The 15430-nt window shown below is 49.1% G+C and overlaps 1 protein-coding gene across 3 annotated transcripts in view; it reads left to right on the top strand.

Moving 5' to 3' along the window:
- Dpysl2 (dihydropyrimidinase like 2) overlaps positions 1-15430 on the top strand; it is a 100987-nt gene that overhangs the window by 27931 nt on the left and 57626 nt on the right. Inside the window, exons 1-3 of one of the 3 annotated variants that reach the window (XM_055609657.1) lie at positions 7690-8066; positions 11249-11337; positions 13712-13896. In XM_055609657.1, coding sequence (XP_055465632.1) covers positions 8028-8066; positions 11249-11337; positions 13712-13896 — 313 coding nt within the window. In that variant the 5' untranslated portion in view covers positions 7690-8027. Of the gene's footprint in view, positions 1-7689; positions 8067-9869; positions 9980-11248; positions 11338-13711; positions 13897-15430 lie in introns of those variants that run through there. The other 2 variants (XM_055609658.1, XM_055609656.1) reach the window with 2 other exon arrangements.

Genomic DNA, 15430 nt, shown 5'->3' with positions numbered 1-15430 from the left:
TATATATATATATATATATATATATATATATATATATATATATATATCTGGCTCACTAGTGGTAACAAATTTATTACAGGACACAAGATGCTAATGTGTTAATTATAAGAGAAACTGTATTTATGGGGGAGGAGATATGGAACTCTTGTTACTTTCTGCTCATTTTTTTTCCCTGTGAACTTAAATGCTCTAAAATCAAGCGTGTTGCTTTTTTAAAATGGGATCATAATATATAGTAATACACTGTAACTTATTTTTATTTATTTAGTAATATGTTGTGGACATTAAAAAGCTAATAGTTGTTGAAAAAAATAGTTAGAGACAACAGTTAAGTGTCATACCCAGACCCCTTGGCCTAAAGTCTCCAAAGTAGTCCTGAGGTTGACCAGTTGCCAACTCTGTTAGATCTCTTTCAGTAGAGCAGGGGAAGAAGCTGGTTGTCTTGGATTGAGAATATAATAAGAATAGAAGGTGAGGAAGGGAAGACCATGATGATAGACTACACTTTGCCAGAGCAGAACCATGTAAGAAGGGCAGTGACAGGGCAATAGCTGTTGAGGACACAGCCTAGGCTGGTAAAAAAGCCGCAACCTTCCCCCGAGTTCAAGGGGGTAAAAAGTAGAAAGGAAGAGGCCGAGTTCCGGGAGAGAGAAGGAATAGGAACCAACACAGCTCCCGGAATAATCCGCAGTTGAGCAACCTCTTCCTATCTGGCTGTAGGGAGGAAGAGAGCCGTGTTCTGGGAGTAGGGCCACACACCTGTAATTCCTGCTTTTGTGTGGCTGAGGCAGGAGGATCAAGAGTTCAAAGGAATCCTGGGCTACACTGGTGAAATCCTGTCTCAAAAGGACAAAGTTGGGCAAAGGGGGAAGGACAGGTGTGTGTGATTCCATCCCAGGAACTTAGTACTATTCAGTCCAGCTTAACTTTTTTAGTGAGCACTGGTCTTGTTAGGTAGACAGTGAACTCCTCAAGGCCAAGATTGAGATGAGCTGTAAAAAAAAAAAACAAACCAAAACAACAAACAAACAAACAAAAAAGGTCAGGTTCCCTTAGCTGCTGAGAGATGGGGGCAGAATCAAGGACATCTACCAGGGCGAGTAACGGAAGGATGCTGTGCAGATATTGGACCTCCGGGTCCACCTGGGAATGAAGAAGGGATTCTGTCACTCTTGCTGACATAGAGAGGGAATGAGGGTCCAGGTAGCTCCGAGAACGGCCAAGTCAAAGTCACTGAGGTCATGGGAGGGAAGGAGGGAGGGGGAGAGAAGGAAGAGGTGAGGTAGAAGGGGGAGGATAGAGAATGTGTATGTACGGATTCCACATGGATTTAAAATCTAGACCTCGTGACAGCTGTCAGTGTGGAAAGAATACCGCTGCTGCAACAAACAGACCTCAGGTTTTAGGACTTGAGGACAGGAGTGATTTGTAAGGTATTTTCATGAAAATCAGTTTAATTTGGCTGAAATAAACCTAAAAACATATCCCTTAATCACTCTAGCTGTATCACAGGGCTCTGCAGTCACATGGGGCGAGAGGCACCTTGGTTGGGCACAGCACGCACAGCATGTCTCCTTTGCTTCGAGATGTCCCTGGACAAAGTGTTGCTCCCCTCACAGAAGGGGAGACACAGCCTGTCTCACTCCGGGAGAGGTTTTCTCTCAGACAGGGACGCACTGCAGCATGCCTTTAGTGTTGCTTTATGGAGTGTTGCTGTGGGGGACGGTGTGGTCAAACTGGACATCAGAGGAGTGGACTCTTGCAGAGGCTCTGCTGTCTTGCAGGCATGCGTGGGCCAGTCTTCTGGGCTGTAATTCTGGTGAGTAGTGAAGATTTAAGTGCCGGGCCGGTGGGGCATTTCTCCACGCCACTCTGATTATGCCCGTTGTGCTCCCAGTGCACAAATAGACACACCTATGGTGCATCTAGATTTCCACATGCCTTTGAGGTAAACATTATTCTTTCTGTGGGAAGAACTACTAAGTATTTTATTTACTTTTTTCATTTAAACTTTGGTTTTCATGACAGGAAGTCCAGGGCTGCCCAAAGAAGCTGGTTTCTATTGGGGAGGGGCCGGGATGAGGCAAGAAAGAGATGGATTTGGGGGATAAATGGGAAGTGCTTTAGGAATGGGGGTCAGGGATAGAAATGAGTGAAGACACGATGGTGGATCAGCCATGGCTTTCTCTCCTACCAGGTGGGGTCTGGGTTCTACAAGCAAGTTCTTTGTCATGGAGAGAGCAGGCCTCCTGAACGTTGGGGTTCTTGGATTTGAATATTTCTCTCACTCCAGCAGGAAGCTGTGCCCGACTGGCAGCCTTTTTGTGCCCTTACTCTTTCCATCTATATTGATAGGTTGCAAAGGCATACCTTGTAGGGATTGGGGGAAAGTAAATGATTTGTATTTTTTTTTAATGTATTTAATTTGAACTTTGCCAGTGCTGGGATCAAACTCAGGGCCTTTCATATTCTAGGGAAACGCTACTGTTCAGCCACACAGGCACGTGGATTATGTGTTTAGGCTCTCAGCACCATGACTGGATCAGTCTGTGCCCCATAGACGGCATTTCCTGCCTCATCAGCTACACAGCAACACTGTAGCAGACTGGACTGTGAGCAGAAACCAGAGCGCTAGCGGTCATGTTTATCACTCTTGTAGGATGAAAGAGCAGGCCACACTGCACTTTGGGAAGCAGAGGAAGTTCAAAGCAAGGGTGAAATCTTCCTGCTAGCTCATGCTTTTTTGGTTTCCTCCTTCGGAATGAGAAGGTTTGGGTCTGGGGCCCAGTGCCCAGAGGAGAATAATATTCCTGAACTTGCCTGGGGGAGACTCCTGCCCTGAGGGTGAAGGCAGGCTCAGTGATTCTAATGGGCAAGAGACTTCAAGGCTCTCTCCCAGTGTGGAGCCCACTGCTCCAGGATAAAGGAGTAAACTCTCTGCATACTCCTCATTGGCCACCAGAGGGAAGAGCTGAGACAGGAAGGCCGTGGCTAGGTGCTGTGTGTCTCCAGCAGGGACAGAGACCCCAAGGACAATCTGTCTTCACACACATTGGGGTTCAAGGTGTGCAATGCGGGGAGGGGGTTCTTTGGAAAGTATCTGTGCTAACTGGAGACCGGGAAGAGAAAGCTCGCTTCTGTTCGCGTCTGTGGAGTGCATGCTTTTTTCTGTGCCCTCTTGGCTTCACACAGCCTGGGGATCTTCAGGGCCCTTTCAGAGCCCAAAGAGGGCAGTTCCTATCTGCTCAGTTCTGGGAAAAGCAGTGTATGACTTCCCTCATGGCCCTCACTTGTCACTGCCCAAAAGTCGTACCCTTTGAAGGTGGTGGTGTGGAGGGCCTCATGTATGGCCACTTAGCTGTCCTTTGACATTCTGTGCCCTTTGGGGCTCCCCAGCCAAGAAAGCAATTATCATTGCCTGCGCCCATCATGGATGCAGCAGAGCATCCTAGCCAAAGCCCTTTGGTTTTGGCGATGCAGGATAACGGCTGCAGACCACACTGGCGGCTGCAGCCCTGGGGAACTGGCTGCAGTGGCACAGGGGGTTGTGGCTTTTTCTTCTCAGGCCACATCTAGGTTCCGATGTTCCCGTCAGCACTTTGTTATCGAATGTCCCTTTTTTTGTGACATCCTCAACATTGGGCCTCCACAGTGCCCTGCCTGCCCCCCCCCCCCCCCTGCATAAGCAGAAACGGTTACTTCAGTTTTCCACATTGGGGGGGAAAATGAAACTAACAACGTTGGAGGGCTGGGCCTGGGCGGGAATCATGCTCCTGAGGAACTGAGAGCCACAGTCGCCCTGGAGCATCAAAACGACAGCCTGCAGCCCACCACCCCCACCCCATTTCCTGGTATAAACATCTCCTAAAGCCCCAGTGGGTGCTACCTGCACTCCGTCAATCTGCACAGCCATCCTTTCAAAGCCTGGCATTCTCCTGCTGCATTCTCTGTAAGGGTGAGCAATCGGCAAGACTTTGTAACAGGTTCTCAGCTCTGTGAGTTCAAACAAAGAAGAATGGAGAATTACCCTCCCCTCAGGCTCGTTGCTGGGGTGCACCACACAGTAGATATCAGCACGAGGAGGAATGATGCTTTGGAGAAAGGAAAGCTTCAGAGAACCAGGGTGTGGCTCCACAATCGGGTACTTGCCTGGCAAGCATAAGGCTCTGGGTTAAAGCCCTTCTTCCCCCACTCTTCTCCAAAACACAGAGGATATAGTGACAGGGATGTTTTCCTAGGACGGCTTGCATGCTTCTGAGGTTCATTTAAAGATTAATGACTCTGGCTGTTTTTTTTTTTTTTTAATTTTAATTTTTATGTGCATTGGTGTTTTGCCTGTGTGTATAATCTATGTGAGGGAGTTGGAACCCCTGGAACAGAAGTTACAGACAGTTGGGAGCTGCCATGGGTGCTGGGAATTGGACCAGGGTCCGCTGGAAGAGCAGTCAGTGCTCTTAACCGCTGCGCCCTCTCTCCAGCCCCATGACTCTCCCTGTTACCTGGCTTAGTTAAACACGGCAGTTTTGTTAGGAGAAGCACAGCACAAATACATAGGCATCTCCCCCCTTGCCTATCCCCACAAGGATATGCTTTTTGAGCAGAATTCTGACGTGGTTCCAGGGACCTGGTGAAGGGGAGCTGTGTGGCTGGAACCCAGTACAGTGATAGTGCCAAAATAATGACCGAGTCTGGAATGTTTCCAGCGTGGTGGTGGCAATGTGGAAGAGGGGTTTTACCGTAACAAGGAAGTATTTATGTACCAATCATTAATACATGCTACGGGTCAGGCAGTGCCCTGGACGGCGTCAGTGTTGTCTGGAAAAACAAAAAACAGAAAACAGAGGTGAAAGAAAAGAAAGCACATCTTGTTTTCTTACCTCTTTTTTTTTTTTTTTGAGATACGGTCTTGGTGAGTTGGCCAGGCTGGCACTGAACCTATGCTTCTCCTGACTCAGCTTCCTGAGTAGCTGCAGCAAAACACAACTGAGCTCCGAGTAGGCAAGGATCCTACTACTGGGTTGTATCTTACTCTTCTCTGTAAGGAGAGGTCTGCTTTGAAGCTCTGTGTACCTGCTGAGCACAGGGGGGATAAGATGGGAGGCCAGGGGGAGGGGTCCTACAACTGCAGGGAAGGCTCAAGGCGGTCCCTGACAGGGCGCTGCCAACTCACCCCTCAGCTCATTCCCCCAGAGGACACGGGGTGTCTGGGGTGTTGCCGTCATGAGGACTGTCTTACATAGACACCACTGCCTGCCCTCTTCTGGTGCTGGGTGCGGAACTGCAGGGAGGTGGGCCCTGGAAGAGATGGTGAACGCAGGATAGCCATCATTGTTGCCACCTATTTAATTTTTAAACACCTGGAAGTCAGGCTGGAGAGCGGCTTCTAATATCCTAGTCCCAGATGATGATTTCCTGGGAATTTTCCATCAAGCGTCTTTAAGTTCCTATCAGCTGATCTGTCAGCACGGTCAGACGCTTCTTTCCCACCCCAGCCCCCTTTATCTCCCTGCATTGACTTGTTTGCTAAGATACGCAAACTACAATTATTTTCTTTCATTAATTAAGGTCCCCCCCCCCCCCGGGGCCTTCTATGTGCCAACTATTCTCTTACGCTCCAGTCAGAGCAGATAAATCAATTTTAACCTTCTGTCTCTGGACATTTATGAGTAGAAATGGCAATTATCATGGGTTAAAAACTTTGTATGTATGGCTGGAGGAAGGAGCGCGACACTAATAAGATGGATGGGTTCGACAAAACAGAATATTCCATGGCAAATTGGTAAATTACAAGATGTATTTAAACCCATTAAGATCAAGAGCAGGAAAAGTGCAACAAAAACAAACAACGTAACTAGAGGCTATTTTGCTTAAATTAATTTGAATCTCATTAACTTTGCCTGACAAGTAGTTATTTTTCCTGTGATTTAATAGGACCTCCTTCTCCTACTGACTTCTAGCTGAACCTTACAGTTGGCTTTCCCAGAAAGAAAGGTTCTTTGTCTTTGCTTTATTTATTTATTTATTCATTTATTTATTTATTTATTTATTTATTTATTTATTTATTTATTTATCAATCAGCCTATGATATTGCCTCGGTGGATATCTTGATCCTCCTGCCTCAGTGCTGGGGTTATAGGGCCCACCTACTGGTTGACAACAGTACTTGGGGTGTGAGCTTCCCTCCCCCCCCCCCCCCCCCTGCTTATCACACAGTTGAAACAGGAAGCAGGGGCTGGCTTTTGTTTTCAAGATGCACAGCTTAAATTGAACTTGAATGAACTGGCCATCGGGTGAGGCCTGCTTTGTGCCTCACAGTCCTCCCTCAGGGGCTGTAGATTTTTTCAAGGCAGGAACTGAAAGGGTAACTTTCACACCTCTTTTGGGATGAGAAAGACAGAAGACCCCTACCGTGGGCCAGGTACACACACACACACACACAAAACCAATAAACAAAAACCAGGGAAACACAGAGCTCCAGGATAACTCTGTCTCTATCTGGCTAGTCGTTACTGAGCAGGTGTGAGCCAGTTGCACAGATAATGCCTTCCCCAAAGGCTGCCCAATGACCTAGATTAAGCAGTGACCACATGCATTCTTTGATTTCAAGGTGAGAAGGTCAAAGCCATGTCTCAGCAGAAGCTGTCACTTGTCTGGAGACTCTTCCTTGGATTCACCACACCAGCTCTTCCCTTCCCCTGGTATTGTTAGAATCACAGCCTGGTTTGACACAGTCAAAGGCTCCCAGGCCTTTATCACCACTGGGATCATTAAGGGAGGCCAGGAATACCCTTAGTGACTAGAGGTTACTCCACGACTCAGTTTCCCCTCTCGGTGGGATATAACTTCTCCTATCCCTTGTTCTTGCTCTCATCACCCATTACGTCGCCTCTGGCCTCAGGATGTCTGTGGGGGCTTTAGGATTCCCTGCAGCTTTTCCTACCCAGATCTGCAGGCACCGCAACCACACAAAGGAGTCAGCCTTGGCGTGTCAGCCAAGAGGGCGACCAGGGTGCTAGACTGGGCCCTTTTTGCCCCATGGGCGCTGGCCTCCATCTCTTGTTCTTGGTAGCCTGCGGTCACCGTTCTGGGGCGGGGCGTCCGGTGTCCCGCAGCCTACGGACCTTCCGGGATGCGGTCCACGTTCCTCTAGCAGGCAGTCCCCTGCCGCAACAGCCGCGGCAGGGCGGAGGCCGCGCCTGGCGAGCAGGGCGGGGGAGGCCGCGGTGCAGTCGCGCGCTCGCCGCCAGCGAGGCCATTGGTTCTGCGCAGTCACCCCACGCGGGGCTGCAGCGGCGGCCTCCGCGGATTGGCGCGCGGGCGGGTGTGTGAGTGCCGCCCGGGCCGTACCGAAGCCCCTCCATCTCGGGCTTGCGACCCCTCCTCACTCTCCCGGGACGAGCACCCTCCATTGTGCCCTGCATTGCAGATGCAGCATCTGGGGCCGCTGCCAGCCGTAGTCCCCGCTCGGGCGCCCGCCCGGGCCCAGAGAAAGGGCGCGAAAGGCGCGCTCCCCGCTCGGGCGCACGCACCGCGCCCTGCGCGCACTGCAGCAGTTGCTGCCCGGGCTCTGCGCCCCGCCCCGCCCCTCTCATTTGCACATCCCACGATCCTGACCAATCAGTGAGCGCCTCTCGCGAAGCGGATGGCTTTTGCCTGGGAGGAAAGGGAGTGGCTGGCGGCGCATGCGCGGTGGCGGCCGACTGGAACCAAGGCTTTTATTGCTGTAGTTTATTTCCACCCCCTTCCCTCCTGTTCTCTCTCCCTCTCTTTCTTTTTTTCCGCCCTAGCTGGATCTGTGTTGGAGAAGAGGAAAAGAGATAGAGGACTGAATTTGTCTCTTATAGTTTTGAAATCTCCTAACAGCAAGACCAGCTAAGGGATTGTACCATTTTCCTACAAAAAAGATATATATATATATACATACATACATACATACATATATTTTAAACCAGGTCTTTTTTCCTGGCTATCTTTGCTTTAAAGCTGTCTTCTTGAAATTACCTTTTCCCCAACCCCCCCCCGGAGAGATGTCTTATCAGGGGAAGAAAAATATTCCACGCATCACGGTAAGTTAGGTACTCGGGAAAGGCGAGCGACCTTAGAATATCTAAGAAATGTATTTTAAAGGCGGAGGAGGGAAAGAGACTCAACTTTTCCTTCTTGCCGCCCACCGAGGCGATGGAGGTGAAGGTGGGGGGTGTGGGGGTTGAAGATGTTAATAACAGTTGCCAGGCACGCAGTTGGCGAGGCACTGAGATAGGCGCGGGAGGGCAGGAGGTAGCGGTGGGTAGCGCGCCAGATCCGCCGTATCCTTCATTGTCAGCGCGAGATGCTGCAGCGCTGCCCTCGGAGTGCGAGCAAATGGATGCCAGATTGAATATGCATGGTCGACGCTCGGATATTGTTCTCCGGCTGCGTGCGGCGAGGCTGGGGCTCCCGGAGCTCGGTGGTGGGGAGCTGGGAAAACAGATTCTCCTGTGTCTTCCGCCCCCTCCAGAAAGCCTTCTGGAGCCTTCTCTGGGCGAGAAGGAGCGAGTTCCAGCCCGGAGGCGTCATGACAGCGGAGGGATGCTGAAGAGGGCAGGGTGTAGCGGGATGATGCGGAGGAAAGGAAGGATCGGGGCTCGACGAAGAGCAGACAAGGGGCAGGAGCTTTTTTTGTGGACGCGGAGGACCTAAGGAGCCCTCTGGTTTGGGGCTGGGGTCTTGGCGGGGCTTCCGGCTCGCCTTCTCCGTCTTTTCTGCCCCTTCCGCCACCAGGGAGGCGGCCGTGGTGGCGCATACAAAGCGGGCAGGGCGGGTGGGCGCTGGGGACAGCAGCGAGCAGGCTGGTGGAGGTAATGGCGCTGGCTGCGACTCGCGCAGATGGCCCGGCCGGTCCCAGACAATGCTCACCGCGGCCGAGGTGGCGGCCTCGTCCAGGGGCCTCCAGCCCCGCCAAGCATTCGCGATGCTTCGTAGATGCAGCTGGTGTGGCCCCCGCCCTCCCCCTTTCTTTGCATCTTTTACTGAAAAAAAAAAAAAAAAAAGAAAAAGAAAAAAAATCCCACTGGTCCAATTTTCTGCATCCTCGAAGGAAATCCCGGGCAGGGAGAATCGCTAAGGAAAGTCATTGTTATATAAGGCTGAGCGATTGCACTGGCCAGCTAGGACCCAAGGGCACGCAGATTCGAAGGCATCTCAAATGAGGAAGATGGGTTTTAAGGCAGGATTTGAGGGTGAGGTTTTGCTTTGCTGGTCTCCGGGGCCCTGGGACCCCGGCCTCATTTCCTTGGTGCACAAGGACACACCCATCTGCAGGAGTGGTGTAGGAACCGTTGCCCAGAGGAGGGGGCGTGTGCCCGGAGGTTTCTAGCTCGGGCTGGGTTGTTCTTAGGCGAGGATGGGTGCTCGCCTTTTCTCAAGGCACCCACCCGCAATCCTCGGTCCCCCAGGGGCTGACACACCAGATGAAATGTTAAAGGTTCGCCTCACTCAAGGATGGCATCTGGGGAGCTGGGCAGAGGGGTGGGGAGAGTCCCTGCAAACCTCTCGTGATTTGCTGTCTTCGTCCACAGTCAGGACAGTTTCATTTTGACAGTATGGGGAGGGGAAGAAATAGACAAACAAGACCACTTTTTTTTTTTTTTTTTTTTAAAGAGCGCCCCCCTCCATCCTTTAAAAATATCAAGTCATATGCCCTAGGACCTATTGGTTCTTTCCCTCCGTCACTGTGGCCAGACTCTTACGTAAGGAGCCTTCTAGAAGGCTCTAGATTGAACAGACTATGTCTGATTCCCGCTCCCCTCCCCAGCCCCCTTCCCCGCCCGTTGCCTGGAGGATTCGCAGTGATGTTTCTGACAGGTACTGCTATGAGGAAGGGGAGGCGGCAAAACGCAGGACTTCTTGCCTCCCAGACTACGGACGTTCCGCTCAGCGGAGAAAAGGAGGGTCCTTGGAGGCTTAAGCTCACTCAGACTCAGTTTCCTCATGTGTCACGGTAATAGTCTTGCTCAACTCACTTCAGAGAGGTTCCAAGGCTCTCATGGCATGAGATGGAGGGCAGGATTAGTAGGGATTTTTTTTTTTTCTTTTACCTTCGCCATGTTGACCGTTTTCAAGGCCTTTCCCAGTGCCTACATCTGGATAGAAGACCCTACAGTGTAAAACTAAACTGATCTTATTTTTCAGTGTAACAGAAACAATAAATGTTTTCTAAGCCCAATAGCGTTTACACTTATCTGCAGCTAACTATCTTGTTTTCTTTGTTCTGTAGCACTCTATGCATATTTTAGGAAATTTTATAATCTCTCTCCCCTTTTTGTAATTGCAAAATGCAAGTGCACTTGCTGAGATTCTGTTTTGTAACAGGGTTCTGGGTTAACTGTTATCAAGATGTATTCTGTTCTTTGAAAGGTGTAGCGTAATGAAAGGGCAAGGCTCTGCTGGTGAGGTTTATATCTACTCTGAAATAATACACTTGTACATCGCCCCAACCCAGGATGGTGGCATTGTATACAACCCGTTCATGGCATTTTGGATTGTTGTCTTTTTAAATTATTTTTTACGTGCTTTTGGCTCTCTCAGTTGGATTACCCTTTATTTATTATTATTTTTTATACATAAACTGGACCAACCATCAGTAGTGGTATTAAAATTAAAGATCCTTCATTTCTCTACGTTGCCATAAAGCTCTGTTTCTTACCTGCTACATCGGTGTGTGTTTCTAGGGTTCCTCCCTCGCCCACTGTACTGTGACTAACCCCAAACATGAATGAGCATAGCGTGGACACACCGAGCTGCAAGCTTGTTATGGCCGAATTCCCCATGTTTGTGTGGCATATGCTATGACAACAGACTTTGGGTCCGTTTTCCCCGGCAAACGCTTTGCCAAGACATGACTTTCCTACATGTGGGTGGAATTTTTTTTTTTTTTTAAAGATGAGGTTTAGCCAAAAATCACTTCAAAAGCATTGTCATCTTTAGTTGGAATGTTCTGTAATGCCCCTTTTGGTTTTCAGGCCTAAGGTGTTCTTAAAAAGGACGGTTGTTTATCTAGGGTGAGCTCTGCCAGTGTGTTCTGACTCATCACTCAAGGAACAGCTTGCCTAGCATAGGTCCATTTTGGTTAAGGTACCTTCTAAAATTCCCTGGCTTTGAGCATTACCCTTGAATGGTGAAAAAAGTGCCCTTCAGCTCCCTTTCCGTGGGACTGGCACTTTTCCTAGGTCAGTTATGTGTTATGACTTTGTTTCCCTCTTTGTTGTAGAGTGATCGTCTTCTGATCAAAGGTGGCAAGATTGTGAATGATGACCAGTCCTTCTATGCAGACATATACATGGAAGATGGGTTGATCAAGTAAGTACGATTCATTGCTATGTGGGGGTGTACATACGCGCACACACACAGTCATGCATGCACACACAGAGAAACATACACAGCCTCCCGCCCCCGTTCCGTGTTCCTGAGCTTTAGATTCTTTCATGTAAATAGTCTTATGCTTTAATGCCTCCAGGAGTTACTAAGCTTGGGCTGGAAATGTTGGAACATTAGTAGAATGTGCATCTGGCATCAGTCAGGCACGGTTAAAAACTCAAAAGTGACCAATTTGGCATATTTAAAGCTTGTTTTTATTGGTGATAATTAATAAAGTTGGGAATTCAGGTTCGGGGAATTCGAAGTCGGGACAGACACCAACACCCATGTGTTACGTAATTTACTATTTTTAACAGAGGTGACACCACATCCTCCTGCTGCTGGCTGGCATGCTTGGTTTGTGATAGGCTTCGCTGTAGCTGCTTGGGATAGAGGACTCAGTCGCAAGATGTAAATGTGGAATGCAGCCTGTCCTATTCAGATGTGTATCTGCCTGTCTAATCAGGAAGGGCCACAGGACATTGAATTAATTACCAGCAACTAAGACTAATGACTGCCTAACCTTGGAAGGGTTTTAGATTTCATTCCTTTAAAATGTTTTTTCTTTTGGATTTATTTTATGGATATGAGTGTTTTGCGTCCATGTATGTGTACTACATGTGTGCCCAGTTGTGCCCCTGAATGTCAGAAGAGGGCACTGGATCCTGTGAAACTAGATGGTTGTCATCCACCTTGTGGGTGCTGGGAATTGAACCCGGGTCCTCTGGAAGAGCAGCAAGTGCTCTTAACCCTTGAGCCATCTCTCCAGCCCTAAGTTTCATTCTTGAGGTGGTTCCTAGCACAGATAAGGCCACCCTGTTTTGCTTGTGTATTGAGGTTCTGGGTTTTGGGTGTTCTGGGACTCTGCAGGGTTAATTGCGCACAGGGTACAGCACTGTCTTCATGCCTTTCCTCTGGGGACAGCTTGCAGGCTCTGGAGAGAGAGCACATCTGTTCAAAGACAAACAGCCCAGTGAGTGACATCTTTTAAATAAGCAGTGCTCATCAGACTCCAGCAGCAAGAGAGTCTGGAGAGGGACGAGCTGGACTGGCTCTGATGGCTTGGAAGCTCACACCCTGATTTATGAAGCCAAAATGGGGCTTAACGTTTCCATCGTTAATGCTTTCTCCATGTGTGTTTGTCTGTAGCGGCTTCAGCTCTGGGCAATCCCAGGCAATGACTGTCTTATTCCTTTTGCATCTCCAGTCCTAGGAGAGCATTGATGGGTCTGGCTGAAGGACACTGGCCCAGAATGGAGCAGTCCACTGCTATTTTTAGTCATAGTTCCTTTGTCTTAGAACTTTAGCTACTCCTTGATTAGTTTAAAAAAATAATTGGTGGAAAGATGTAGTAAAGTTAAAAAAATTAATTGGATGACGAGATCTTGTCTCAAAGATAAAACCATACAGCTGAACGTAGTGGGACACCTTCAGTCCTAGCACGTGGAAGGCATGGGCAGGTGGACCTCTGTGAGTTTGAGGCCAGCTTGGCCTACAAAGTGAGTTTTCAGACAGCCAGGGCTCTCTGCAGAGAGGCACTGTCTCACAGAAGAAAAAAAAAAAAAAAAAAAAGAAGAAAACCCTGACAAACAAAACACCCGGCCACAAAATTCCCCCCAAATGAATATGATGCATGTTCTCACCAGCATGGACATTTGTTTTTCTGCCTTTATCTGAATCCATGCACACCTGATTCCACATTCTACAATTGCTGGAACTGTCGTGTTTACTTTTTCCTCCCCCCCCCCCCCGTTTTGCTCTCTTTCTCCACTCTTCCACCTGTTTTCCCTACGTTGAAAGGGAAAATAGTGAAAGCAAATGTTGGGAAGGGGAGTCGGAGCTGGAGTGAGGTGTTATTGGAAAACTATGGCTGAGTGGGGGGTCAGAGGGAGGCAGTGCAAATGTTATGGAAGTGTTCTGGGGCCTTGTTATTATCCAATCTTAGGTTGCTGATCCTAGTCTTTAAATGGGGGGAATTTGCTGCCTTGTTCTGAGACAGGGGCCTCGTTCTTTAGTCCAGGTGGGCCAGAAATTCACTCTGCAGCCAAGGCTGACCTTGAACTAGAGGTAACCTGTGTCAGCCTCTCAAGTGCTGGGATTATGTGGGCCTCCCCTGTGCCTGGCTTCCTAGTTCATTCTGCATCTGTTCGTGTTTTGGGGTGAGGAGTGGGCGGGGCTCCTATGAGAGATTACAGCAACAACCCGAAAGTGCTCATCATGTAGCGAAGGTCTGTTTATAGCTTAATGAAAACAGATGTCAGATCCAATTCGATTCCGCGTTCCGTTAGCACCCCTCTCATCCGCTCTGCTTTCTTAGGCAAATAGGAGAAAACCTGATTGTGCCGGGAGGGGTGAAGACCATTGAAGCCCACTCCAGGATGGTGATCCCTGGAGGAATCGACGTGCACACTCGGTTCCAGATGCCGGACCAGGGAATGACATCAGCTGATGACTTCTTCCAGGGAACGAAGGCCGCCCTGGCGGGGGGAACCACCATGATCAGTAAGGCTTGGAACCATCACCGTAACATGGGTCAAGGGCAGTGTGACAATGAGTCTGTGTTGCTAGAGTCTTCTGTTGGTGAGCTGAGCAGAGGTTTGATCTATCAGAGAGAGAGAGAGAGAGAGAGAGAGAGAGAGAAGCGTCTTCTTTCCTTTGCCTTATTTTCTGCTAAACTTTGCTCCTACAGTTGAACATGAGGATGAGCCTCTGGGGGAATTGTGCCACAGGGTAAGAGGAGGTCTTGTGCCGGCACAGTGCAGTGTTAGCCTGGAATCTCCATTCCAACGATGTGAATGAAGCTCAGTCAAGGGAGTATTTTTCTAGCCTAGGCTGGGTACTAAATGAGTTAGGCTACTATGCTTGGAACAAGACCCCCCGTTATTAGTTGTCTGTTAAATAGGAAAGCTGTAGGCACCCACAGTGGTGCCTTTTCACGTATCACTCTTGGGGGTTTTACGTTCTTGGCTCAACCAAATCTAAAGTGTATTCACCGGACACAGCAGCTGAATTCAGTTTGCTTGTGAATGAGTTGACTCCAGCGTGTCTTTTGACAAGTGTTTTGTGTGTGTGTGTGTGTGTGTGTGTGTGTGTGTGTGTGTGTGTGTAAGCTGCACAGTGGCTTATCACAGTCCTGTGTTAGAAAAGGGATTTCATCCTAGAGCAAAAGCCAATGTACCGTGTCATGGACGAAAAGTTGACAGTGGGGTTGGGAAGAGATTGGGATCAACGCAGGTTGTCCTGTCTTCCTGGGTGTTTTTGGGTGATGACTGTGGCTTTGGGGTCTGTCTAGAGGGTTCTCATCCGGTTTCCTGAAGCCAGAGGAACAATGTCCTGTGTCTCCTGCATTTGAAGTTACACCCGACTCCTTGGTGTTCCCACCATCCTGGTTTTCAATCTGCAGCATGGGGAACAGCACTTGGTCCCGTTGTCATACCTGAGACAGACCCTCTAGTAGTGTTCCCTGCTGTTCTGCCTTGCTCCAGCCTTGTGGGTGCCATTCTTGGGAGAGACCTTCATGAACACCCCAGCCTTGACTTGCTGGTCTGTTGGCTGCTTGGGACTTGGCTTGGGTGAATGGTCACTTCCTGATATTTTTTTTTTCCCCTGAGTAGCATGAACCAAAATAAACCCAGGCCACTCAAGCATCAGCTAGAAAGGCCAAGTCAGGGCGGTAACTTGCCTCTGCCTGGAGTTCAGGTGGATATTGTGGAAGCCTGTGCTTTGGCCTCTGAGGATTAGCATTTCACGAACACTTCCCCAGGGAGTAGTTGCTTATGCTGAGCACCGCCAACCCTCTGTTACAGGAAAGTATCCATCAGTGGGAATCAGAAGCCCAGGCATCTGGTCTCTTCTCAGCGTGATGAACTTGCTGTGTGACCTTGGGCAGGTCTCCTCACCTCCCTGGGTATCATCAGCTCATCTGTACCAGAAGGATTTACATTGCTAATAGGAAGTTCTTCCCAATCCCACACTGGCTGGCTATCTATCTATCTATCTATCTATCTATCTATCTATCTATCTATCTATCTATCTA

This window comes from Psammomys obesus, unplaced genomic scaffold (genome assembly GCF_907164565.1).
Source record: "Psammomys obesus unplaced genomic scaffold, mPsaObe1.curated_primary_1811, whole genome shotgun sequence".
Classification (NCBI taxonomy): Eukaryota; Metazoa; Chordata; class Mammalia; order Rodentia; family Muridae; genus Psammomys; species Psammomys obesus.
The sequence above is the reverse complement of the archived record's forward strand: the minus strand, read 5'-3'. Positions and strand labels throughout refer to the sequence as shown.